The sequence below is a fragment of the Podarcis gaigeae genome, assembly GCF_964106915.1.
Source record: "Podarcis gaigeae genome assembly, chromosome: 9".
NCBI classification, from domain to species: Eukaryota; Metazoa; Chordata; class Lepidosauria; order Squamata; family Lacertidae; genus Podarcis; species Podarcis gaigeae.
This window is the reverse complement of record NC_139685.1, coordinates 21,399,359-21,411,822: the sequence shown is the minus strand read 5'-3', so window position 1 is coordinate 21,411,822 and position 12,464 is coordinate 21,399,359. Positions and strand designations below refer to the sequence as shown.

At 45.3% G+C, this 12,464-nt stretch overlaps 1 protein-coding gene across 1 annotated transcript in view; it reads right to left on the bottom strand.

Annotated features, from left to right (window-relative positions):
• The window catches only part of GABRG1 (gamma-aminobutyric acid type A receptor subunit gamma1), a 66,302-nt gene extending 56,816 nt beyond the window's left edge, over nt 1–9,486 (bottom strand). Inside the window, exon 1 of the mRNA XM_083755031.1 lies at nt 9,174–9,486. Coding sequence (XP_083611157.1) covers nt 9,174–9,274 — 101 coding nt within the window. The 5' untranslated portion in view covers nt 9,275–9,486. The remainder of the gene's footprint in view (nt 1–9,173) is intronic.
• Between the last annotated feature and the right edge of the window lie 2,978 nt (nt 9,487–12,464).

Below are 12,464 nucleotides of genomic sequence, written 5' to 3'. Positions count from 1 at the left end.
ATGTTTTTTGGGACTACAACTCCCATCATTCCTAGCTAACAGGACCAGTGGTCAGGGATGATGGGAATTGTAGTCCACAACATCTGGAGGACCAAGTTTGCCTATGCCTGCTTTATGGGCAAATATACAGTAGCACCATATAATTAGTACTCTGGGGCAGAGCTGGTGCACATAAGGTTCTTTACCATGTGATTGTGTGTGTGTTTGTCCACTGTTCATGGCCCCAGCTATACACACTGTGTCAAAATAATGCATATTGGAATGTTATTGCAAGGTGTAAAATGTTACCTACATGGCTTATTCTGGCACCACACCTTCATGCATATGAACAATTTTGCTGGGAACCAATCCAACTCATGCGTCTGAGAAGCGAGCAAATTAGATTTCCTAGGACCCTGTTGGACCACAGCCATTTTTTTTTGAGACCCATCATCTCTCACTGGAAATTTCTCTTCCCTTCAGCGTGATCGACACTGTCATTCATTACCTCCACTCCACCAGACTACTTGGTCAGGATTAGATTAAATATATTTATTAGATAGTAGCCTACACATAATGTGGAAGTACAAACACATTTGTAAGTTAAGATTCATAGGTCTGATTCTTGCTGATGATTCTCCGACGATACATCAAATGCAACTGGAATTCAATTGATCTGGTTCTACCTATCGATCTGCTCCACTTATTCATAGCAAGCTTGCCTCCGTCAGCCAGACGCAGCATTTGTCCAGATAGCCATTACTGGGTTCAGCCAAAGCATGAACACCTGTAGCTTTGTATTTAAAGTGAGAGACAAAAATAGATGTCACTTGTGACAGAGTGAGATTCTTAGAATGGGGAGGACTCAGAGGCTGCATTCACACGGCTATTTAATCCATATTCCATTTCCCTAACTGTTATACTTTCCACATTATATTTGAGACTTCACACAACATCAACACCACTTCCAGAAATGCAATATAACAGAATTCATTGGAAGTTTAGCATTCATTCCTATGTTATTTACTTCCAGAAAAAGAATATGTTTGCAAATAACATGGAAATGTGAACTAAACTTGTGCTGTATTCTGCTGTATTTCCAGAAGTGGCACTGCTGTTGTGCAAAGGCTCAAATGTAAGGTGGAAATTAACTCTTAGGGGAATGTTGAGGAAATGGAATACACTGCTGTGTGAATGCAGCCAGTCTGTAGCTCATGAGGGTGTGGAAAGTGGAGCATGTAAGTAGCCCATCAGAGGAGGAAATTAGCCCAGGAACGATCAAAGACCCTTAAGTAAGAATGGTGCAATGAAGGAAGAGTCATACTGAATCCGTATCACAATGATTCCAGAATTAGAGTTTCTGAGATTTTCACCCATTTCCTATAAGGAAAAGACTTCTGTGCAGGAAATCACGTGAAACCCACATCGGTGGTGATGAGTCCACATTTCATGTGCATATTCCTTTAAAGTATGGTATGTCATGGTTTCACACAATTCCCTACATTCTAGTTACAGGTAGGTAGCCATGTTGGTCTGTCATAGTCGAAACAAAATAAAAAAAAATTCCTTCCAGTAGCACCTTAGAGACCAACTAAGTTTGTTATTGGTATGAGCTTTTGTGCATGCACACGAAAGCTCATACCAATAACAAACTTAGTTGGTCTCTAAGGTGCTACTGGAAGGAATTTTTGTTATTTTGTTACAGTTCCCTACAGTTATTTCCATTTAGGAGTGAAACATTCGAAGTAGTTGTCTGAGGATGCAAACAATTTCCCAGCTTTTTGCTTCGTATAACACACATCTAGAATATACAGAGGCCTGGGCTACAAACATTTTTATATTCCTTTTTTAGTCATTTGTTTCTATTGCAACCTATTCCATTTCTCCCCTCCACCTTCATTACCATAGTTATTTGTGTTCCTTCCAACAACACTATGTAATGTGGCCAACATCTGCTGCTTGAAATTCATTTTCTCTCATCCTTTTCATGGAAGATGGCTGTTCATACACCATAGTGGCATGTTTCATAAAGTTGGGAGAGGGGAGGGGGAGTCCTCCTTAGTCATATAAAGATTTTTGATTGTGTTTGCAGGCGTACACTATTTTTATTCAACATTTCCAATAAAGAAGCCAAGTGTGCTGGTGGCACAGAAAATTTCTCTCTCTGCTGCTCATTCAAGAAGAAGCCAAGGCTTTGGCTGCTAGATTCTTAAATGTACAGTCAGATTCTTCTTGCGATATGAAAGCTACTGGATTCTGTGCTGTTGCTGCTTTTGCACAGGAAATTGGGTTGCAGGGACCTTCGGCCATAAGCACCCTCAGCCCATTTTCAAAAGTCCTCTGCATGCAGTGAGTTCAGACCTCTTGCAATAACAACTTGCCCCTCCTAAGCAACCTGCTGCAAGCAGGAGGAGAGATAAAGACTGCCACTGCCCTGTTTGGGCTCCGGTCCCATGCACTGCCAGCATGCACTCACTCTCTCAGTTACCTGCAAGGGACTCTGTGATCCTTAGTTCAGTTCCCCATTCTTGATCTAGGTCACTAAAGATCTCTTCCTAGCTGAACAAGATGGATGGAAAAATTGACAAGAGCAATCTATCAAAGTAACCAGTAGTCTAGATTATTTATAGGATGGCCTGCTCACTGAACTGGGACTGACTCAAAACCAGGAATGCAAAAATGTAGATATTCAGTATGCACTGGCTCCTAAACAAACAAACAAACAAACAAGCAAACACACACACACAACTGGGCTTGGTTCAGCAGTCAGAAGACCAGGCTTCTTTTATCTAGCTCCTAGAGAATCTCACTGACTTTGCCATCTTTCACAAGACTATTCATTTATGTCTGCAACAACACAATTTCATTAATCAGCAGGACATCTGATTCACATAAATGTGCAACTGACTTATTTAGCCTACCCAGAAGAGTATGACTACAGATTCCATTGCAATTTCTTTGTCCACACTATGGCAAGAACAAGGGCAGCTGTTTGTCCCATAGCATATCATTGCTCTTAAAACAGGATGAGGGTGACTTTGGTACACAACCTAACTGCAGTCTTGGTTATGACTAAGGTTAAAGGTATAAATAAGCTGCTTCTGGGTACTTGTGGGCCTATTGAGAGCACCATGTTTGGCCTTACTGAACAGCATCAAGAGGAGGGCTTCATATGTGTAGCACAGATAGAAAGGCTTTCAGGTTACTTGTAGCCTTATTTTGTCTCTCTTACCCTATGTAAATGGAGCCATGTAAAGCCAGAGGTGTCATGCATGACTGGGGGGGGGGGGCGTGGTTCCACCTGAATTCCTACCTCCGGTATTCTTCATTGTGCAATGCCACACAACTTCAATATCTCAGCAAATACAGGACAGGATTCAGAATACAGTGGTACCTCAGGTTAAGTACTTAATTCATTCCAGAGGTCGGTACTTAACCTGAAACTGATCTTAACCTGAAGCACCACTTTAGCTAATGGGGCCTCCTGCTGCTGCCGCGCTGCCGGAGCACAATTTCTGTTCTCATCCTGAAGCAAAGTTCTTAACCTGAAGCACTATTTCTGGGTTAGCGGAGTCTGTAACCTGAAGTGCATGTAACCCGAGGTACCACTGTAAAGGGAGCCAGGCATCACTTTTGTGGTCCCAAATTTTACTTTGGTGCCATTGTACTCAGAGAATTACGGTAAAGGTAAAGGTACCCCTGCCCGTACGGGCCAGTCGTGTCCGACTCTAGGGTTGTGCGCCCATCTCACTTAAGAGGCCGGGGGCCAGCGCTGTCCGGAGACACATCCGGGTCATGTGGCCAGCGTGACGAAGCTGCTCTGGTGAGCCAGGACTAGTGCAGCACATGGAAACGCTGTTTACCTTCCCGCTATAAAGCGGTACCTATTTATCTACTTGCACTTAAGAGTGCTTTCGAACTGCTAGGTGGACAGGAGCTGGGACCAAAAGATGGGAGCTCACCCCGCCGTGGGGATTTGAACCGCCGATCATGTGATTGGCAAGCCCTAGGCGCTGAGGTTTTACCCACAGCGCCACCCAAGAATTACAGTAGTCTATTCCTAAAAACCAGGTGCTTCTTTCAGAAAACATGTGCATACATTCAAACGGAAAGACCAACATAATACTAAGGAGAATTATCTTACCAAATATTTTAACTTTTTAACTGAATTATACACCAAGGCAAACGTTTCATAAGATACCGAAAAATGATTCCCCCCCACAGATGTTCTCTGCTGAATTATCAAAAGACAGAGGTTTCAGAGCATGTTCTAGGGAACTCTGGTATTCTTATCAGAGGTTCCTTAAAGAGAAGGTCAATAGTGCTGGAAAACCTGTTCTGAATGGTGGTAGTGGGAGCAAGCTGCCTAGGTTCTCTGGTAACGGGAAGCTACAAATAAGCTTTGGCTATATTCTAGAGTACCCTCTTTAGTATGCACTAGGTAACTTTAAAGGCCATTAGGCCTGGCCTCTATGTAAACTGACTGTGCATTGTAGAATATGCCATGGAAATATTTGCAATGCACAGGCTAGGGTTTTGATCCAAACCCTACAAATATATAAATTCATCAAACCAGTATATAGATTTATGATTTAGTCTGCTGAACCACAAACCTTTCTGCTGAAGAGAGGGTGGGCTTCCTTGCTTGCTCTGTCTTCTTTCTTCAGAACTGTAAGTTTTGACCAATGTACATTGATTTTCCCTAATATGACACATATTTGTATGTTATTTTCACATATATATTAATTTTTATGCACACTTTCCTCTAACATGTGCATTTTTGTAAACCCTGTCTGATTGGGGAACTGCATTGAAAAACCCATATAAAGTGAGGATTTTGAAGGATGGCTGTGTTTTGGTTCACATATCGTTTTAGAAAGTGCAAATTTGACAGATCTGCCTTTCAATATGAACTGAATCAAATTTCTTCCCCATCCTTGATGGTGGCAGACCCCTTTGTATGGACACACGAAACCATGTGCAGTTTCCTCCTGCACCATTTTGAAAAGTGTTTGTACCTAGTGCACCAGAGGTCCTGTTCATTGAAGCTGCTCCAAGCAGCTTTGCAATGTGTTAAAACAAGAAAAGGGGCAAGAGATCAAACGCTTGATACACCTTGAAAGGACTCCTAATTTGCCTCTTCCTTTCGCTGATTATTTTTAAGGTTTCCCCCCAGAATTATTCCCCAAAAAATCTGCACAGGAATTAGCCCCAAAATATTTTAAGATGTCTATGTATTGGGAGGGGGGGAGATGGGGCAGCCTGCAATATAACCATCCATTCCTAGTGCAGGAGCTCCAGAAGAGATGGACTTCAGCATATAAATGTAGAGCCAGTGTGATGTAGTGGTTAAGAGCAGTGGACTCGTAATCTGGGGAACCGGGTTCGCGTCTCCGCTCCTCCACATGCAGCTGCTGGGTGACCTTGGGCCAGTCACACTTCTTTGAAGTCTCTCAGCCTCACTCACCTCACAGAGTGTTTGTTGTGGGGGAGGAAGGGAAAGGAAATTGTTAGCCGCTTTGAGACTCCTTAGGGTAGTGATAAAGCGGGATATCAAATCCAAACTCTTCTTTTTCTTCTTAGGTGACAGGGGTCCTTTGAAAGTGGAGAATTCATAGAACACTTTACAGAGCAATACTGAAGGGGCAGAGAGAACTAAAGACAGATGAACTGCGGTATTCAAGCCCTGTGGGGTTTACACCAATAAGGAAGAAACGGGGGGGGGGGCAAATTTCCTTCCCTCCCAGTGTCTTAAGTTCCCTCCCATGGATTCCAATGGGAGGGCAAAAAACTCTGCTTGCTCCAGAGCTGACATTGTCTCCCATTACATAGACAACTGGGGCTTCCATTTTGGCCATCCTGCCCCCTAAAAAATCACCAACACCAATATGAAGGATTCTGGTGGTCATTGTACATGCTGTCAAGATAATAAAATCCATTCTAAACTTTTTTTCAGTTGGCAAAAGTATGTTTAAAGGGGGAGGGGAATAGTATAGCCTTGTGTCAATCTTCCCCAATCTCATGCCTTCCAGATGTTTGGACTACAGCTCACATCAGCCCTGCTGGGGCTGGTGTAAGCCGTAGTCCCAACATCTGGAGAATGCCAAGTTGGAGGAGGCTGACCTACTGCCCAGGCATTGTAGAGCTATGAACAAAACCGCTAGAGCTTTAACAATTCTAGGAGGCAAAGTCTAGCTCTGAAAACCACTCACTTCACTTACAGCCATTTTATCCATTATCCTGTGAATGGGGCTGGAGGTGGGGGGAGGTGTGCCTTTAAAGAAAACCAGTTGATGCAGGTGTTGGTGTTTACACTGAGCATTCAGCTGAGGAAGTGCTGCCTGGAATCAAAACGACAAGTCAAGCAGTCCCCCCCCTCCCCGTTTCCCATTTAATAGTTTTGTAATTTGAGGATAATTGCACACAAACTGCAAAAATCAAGCGTTCTAAGTGCAGTTACAGAATACTCCTCTAACTTTTGTCTCTTCGCTAAGGAATGCAGTAATAGTTCATTTCCTGCTCTGCCCCATTTCCAAACTACTTCCCTCCCCAGTCCCTGCCTTTCCCCTCAAAGTCTGTCAACTAGCTAAATGATCACAGGTGATTGTTCTCTCTCCCCTCTGCAAACAGAATGTACCCACTTGAATATTATTATTATTTTCTGAGGAGCAACTCGTTTCATTAAGATTCATTCACAAGAAGTCTTAGCTGTGCTGGTGTCATTTTCATCAATGCCTTTGAAACGTTACCATAACCTGACAAGTCTCCTCCTCCCACCAGCCTTTGAGAGGGCTCAAACTACAGCATATGCTATAATAATAATAATAATAATAGATAATCAGAGATGTTTCTGGCCAATTTCCTACAGCATCCTGGTAATGAAGCTGAGGCACACTCTTAAGATTCACACACTTGACACAGATGCATGAATGATAGCGCAGTGTGGATGAATTCAAATACTTTTTAACACTTTTTTATATAAACCCCCCCCCACCCTGGATACTGCATATCCGGAATATTCCCCCACCCTGCTTAATGATTTGGCCTACGTCATTAAAAAAATGGCAATGGATTGCAATTTAATATCTTTATGCATTGCAATTTAATATATTTATGAGAAATGCAAACTGATGGCACAATGCCCATTACAGTATCTATGAATTATTCAAGAGATTGAAAAGGGACAGCTGATTTCCTTTTCTTCCCCTAAAAAAATCTTAGAAGCAGCATGCTTGCCTTCCTCCGCGAAGTGCTGCTTCTTTAGGGTCAACCTGGCAATCCTTTTACATTACCAATCCATCAGGCTTCCAAAATCTCTGAAGGAGCACCCCAGCTGTTCCATGTGTATTCACAAGGCACAATATTTCCAAGGCTTCCTATCCAAAATGTATCCCATTGCTAAAGACATAGTGAAAGAATCAAGGGGAAAGGAGGGGAAAGGAGGGTAAAAAGCTGTGGCTGTAGTTTCCCCGGACCATTAAAGATCAGGTTTAGCCAAGCCGCGGGCTCTGCAAGTAAACACTCTTTCGAACAACCATTTTCTGTAGTTTTGAGAGATCACAGGAAGACAGTCCGTGCACACAGAAGACCAGTTGCTTTTCACCCAGAAGTGCTAGCGGTGCAGTGCAGAATTTTGAATGACTCGATGCTACAGAAAGAAAGAGCATAAAACTTCTGCTCCCAGTTACAATGCCTTCCACAGCCCTCTGGCAAAACCAGCCACTTTTCAGGACAAAACCCAGAAGATCCTTTCCTGCAGAAAACTCCCAGAACTACCCCCACCCCCATGTGAACTGTAGTCCAAACATCTGGAAGGCACGGAAGACTGACACAGGGGTTATACTCCCCCCCCCGCCCCAGTTAGTTGAAAGCAAGTCCTGCTGATCTCAGTGGAACTTATTTCCAAGTGCTTCAGGCTCCCAGCCTAATGCTAAACAGGGTTACTCAGAAGGAAGTCCCATTAGATACTGTATGACGTATTCCCCAATAAGTAAGCTTGCATGTTGCTTTGCATGCATGCTTCCTGAGAAAGTGCTGTTTTCAAAAGGCTTTAACTTCCAGCTGAATGTGCTTAGGCTTTCAGCGCTGCAACATGATTCCCCGTGCATTCCTACCCCAAAATAATTCCCATTTAGCCCCATCCTAATATACATGCTTACCAGAAGAACCTTAACCTAAGGGGGATTTGCTTAGGGGAATTTACTTCAGAGGGAATCGGGCTGTTAGTCAACACGTGGCTGTTCACCACTCCAAAAGAAAAAAAAACTTTCTACTAAAACTCACCTAGGCTAGGGGCTCAAGTCTGCCACCCTACCTTGGTTTCCTTAGATAGAAGTGACCTGGGACAGCTCAGTTGGTAGAGCATGAGACTCTTAGATCATTGGTTTGAGCCCCATGTTGGGCAAAAAAACCCTACATTACAAGGGGAGTTGGACTCGATGACCCATGGGATCCCTTCCAACAGTGCAATTCTAAGATTTACTGTTTCTAAGCAGACACACTTAGGGCTTCGCAGCTCCCAATAACCCCAAATCACACCCCTCCTTTTAAAGAATAAATCTCAGCAACCTGTAGCACAATGGGTCAGTGTGCCTAACTGTTAACCAGAAGGTCGGTGGGTTCGACCCAGGGAGGTCTGTGGGGAGAATTCCCGCACTGCAGGGGGCTGGACAGCATGACCCTTAGGGTCCCTTCCAATTCTAATTCCCTAGGGACTTGCTTCAGAATCGACCCGGACTGGATCAAGCTTCGCAGAGAAGAAGTTCACACTCGGAAAAGGAGCAGGAGAGGAGAGCAGCGGTTTTTGTCTAGGTGGCGAGTTGCAACAGCTCCCTTCCAGCAACGCGGGCGCTCGGTCCTGGACCAGAACAGAAAGTGATGGCAGCGTGAGGATGATGATGATGATGATACTATCCAAAGGACCGAACCCCCTAAGCAGGAAAAAGCACAGAGCTCCCTTTGCTTTCCAGATGCGCCGATCGAATGCAGGGTTAAATTAAGTTTTACCAGACTGTATGCATGCATGCATACAGTCCCCGGATTTGCAAACCAGTCCCCATGCAAAATCCATTGAAGTTGAAAAATGTCCCTGGGAAAAAATAAATAATCTGGTAACCTTAGGTTAAGTGCAGTGCAGCGAAGTGGCCACAGGCAGGACCGGGCGGGCACGTGCGGAGGGAGCCTCGGCTACTCACCAGCTGCCCAGGCGCACCGTCAAGAGCAGCAGCAGGAGCCTCGCGCCGCCGCGGGGGCTCCACGGACGCGAAGGGAAGCAGGCACCCAACTCCGGCTCCATGCGCGCTCGGCGCTCTGGGTCCAGCTGCCACTGCTGCTGCTGCGGCTGGCGCGCCGGGTCCACAGACTCCCGTCTCCACTTCGCAAATGGCAGCAGCAACACCAGCGCCGCCGCCGCTACTTGCCCTCCGGCTGCTGCTGCTGCTGCTGCAGCCGCTGCTGCTTTCGCGATAATAGTTGTAGTAGCGGCGGCGGCGGCAGCAGCAGTTAAGGAGAGCGCGAGAAACCCCTCAGCAAACAGGTAGCCGCGGGTCCGGCAGCGGAGGAGCCGTCAAGGCGTGACTGGCCAATCGGCGCCTCAGCCCGCGCCATAAATGATCGAGCGCGCCAATCAAGCCGGCCCGGGGGCGGGGTTTGCTTTCCGTTCGAAAGCGGGGCTGAGGGGAGAGAGGAGAAATTGGTGGGCTGCTGCAGTAATAGGGAGCGGGGCTGCTGCTGGGAAAGGGCTCCGGGCTTGCTGCCTGTGGAGGAAAGTTGGAGGTTATTCCTGTAAATTGGGGAGTTGCTCCCTCCTCCAAGTTTTTAGAATGGGGGGGGGGGTGTGCTTTCCTAGGGATATTCTCTTTCCAGCAAAACTCTCACAGGAAAGAGCGAGGGGAAAACCTCCCCTCAGGAAAAGTGGCGGGAGAGTTTCTCCCTCTGGATCTGCGTTGCCAAGCTCCGAAAAGGGGTCTCGGCTGAAGCAAATTATTATGCAGCTAATCCTGCGTTCCTTGCTTGATCAAGAGATTTCTTTCCACCACACAACAGATTCATTTCTCTGCCTCCCCCACCCCCGCCATTTTTCCCCTTTAAAGTTTCCAAGCACAGTGGTTGTAAGAAAACACATTTTTTAATCAAAGAAGAAAACACATATTTTAACGAAAGGAGAAGAAAGTGAACTGCAGGTGCAAACATGTAGCTACTAAGGCTTTATTTCAGTTACTTACACCCCCCCCCCAATATCTGTATTCTAATTCTTTATTCTACACCCTAGATATGCAAGTTCACATGGTTGTATTCAGTATTAATTAATATTGCCGCTATTCACTATACCTGATCCTCCATCTCAAGGGTGCCAATTTGAATAAAATATTGGAGGGAGGCAAGCCTTCAAAACTGATCACAAGATGCCCATCACATTTTGAGAAGGCCTGGCCCCCTCAATTATTAATTTTTTTTTTGGGGGGGGGAATAACCTTGGCCACTAGGAGTTGGCTCCTATGTCTATCACTTCAACTGAAACCAAATAGGTTTTTAAAAAAGATTTGGCTAAGACACACCTGAATACTTCTATGCAGAGTCTAGCAAGGAGAGGAACAAAAATAGTTTCTTTATAATATAAAACGTTTGGTCCATGGTTCTACCAAGATATTCGGAGCATGCTTTGCATGGGGCCAAATGGGAAATATTTGGCATAGTGATGGAGGCACAAACCCATCACTCTACTTCACCTTCCTGCCCCAGCTCATTGTGATTCCTTGTCGCTCTTTTGCACTATAGAGCCTGCTCTTCTTGTGCTAGAGAGTGTAGATGAGGGGCCGATCCTTTGATGGTGGTGAGTGGAGCTGTTTTCCGCTTTGGACCCCCTTTCCTGTGTAGGACATATCCTGAAGGCAGCTCTGGTGAACAACGGGGTGTAGGGCTCTTTATCTCAGGACCACATATTCGCATAAAGACTCAGCTGCAACGGAAAACAAGGTGAATTTGAACAGAATCAGAGAGCAGGCGGATCCAGAAAGAAAAATGTGCAGATGAGGTTGCCAACTCTACAGTCTTGGAAGGGTGCCTGTGCCCTTGGAAGCACATGGCAGAGTACGGCGTGTGGGTGTTATGTCCCTTTCTTGCTCCATTAGGTTTGCCAAGGAACAAGGACAGTACAGCTGGCAATCTCTCTGAATTGTAGGTGGCAGTGGTGGTCAGTCTGTGGGCCTGACCTCTGGTCTTTATGGTACCAACAAGGTTGCTGCTGTATCTACTGGACCGCTGCCTCTGGAAAGCTGGGAGACAAGGATAGTTATGAGCACCAGTTAAGAGCTGCAATGGGTTGCCTTTTAGCTAAACAGATGCGAGGGGTGAATTTACAAAAAAGAGAGGGAAGGGAACAGTCATAAATGGGAGTGGTGCTTTGCCTCAGCCCCTCTCACTTGCAGTGTGCTTCTGGGGCTCCGTCTCTTTGGGGTACTAACTGGCATGCCTACAATACTTACCTGTTCCCTTTAGGGTTTTTCAGCTGAACTGTGTATGCAGTGGCTAAATGTTAAGCTCCACAGTGCCTGCTGCAATATTACAAGGCAAAAGGGATTGTGAGTATTTGACAAACAGTGGCAGTGGAGTATTTGCTACTGCTGCACCAAGTGTCTGTTCTCATATTTACTTTCAGTAGTACATGGTGAGGTCATACCTGCACATGAACATCTATGAGCAAAGATTCCTCTTCCCACACAGCATATAATATACTCAAATTTCTGGTAAAGAGTCTTGGGTGCCCATTGATGGCATATCTCCAAGGTACAATGATAGAGGATGCTAAGATGTGATGAAATGGACCCCTAAAGAGCTCCAGTGAACATTATTACAGAATGGAATTGTGCTTTAAAGTGCATGCTGCAATCCTTCATGTATGTATTGGTAGGATGAATTCACAAGAGTCATTTTAATGCACTACTGCATGCATACAGGCCAGAATACATCTATATGACTAGATCTATGTTCATTTACAAGTAAATTAGTTTCATGGAGAATTGGGAGATGGCTTCTTTTTAAGTTCTACTGGGATGAGAGCTCAGAATAATGTGAACGCTTACATGTTCCATCACTGTCGTGGTGTCAGGGATGGGTTGTCGACAGTTTATCTGAGAGGAATCATGAGCCAGGAGGTGAAGCAAGGAATTGGATCTGGGGAGCAACTCAGGGCTGAAGACAAAGCAAGAGTCAGGGCCGATCAGCAATCAAAATAACACACAGGAATGCACTTGAGCCAGGAAGACATTGTTGTGCAGGCACGACCTAACTTAAGCAGGACCTCCTTTCATAGTACTTCATGTACAGGAGGGTCCAATGGACAACTTGGGTGGGCTACCCCAGGTAAGCTGTCCAGGAAGATGCTCCAGCTGCACAGATCTGCATGTTTTCCTGTTTGAGACCTGGCAGCTCTTGCCACACAGCCAAGCTGACTCAAATGCTTCTCTCTAGCAATGTTGAAGCTCTGT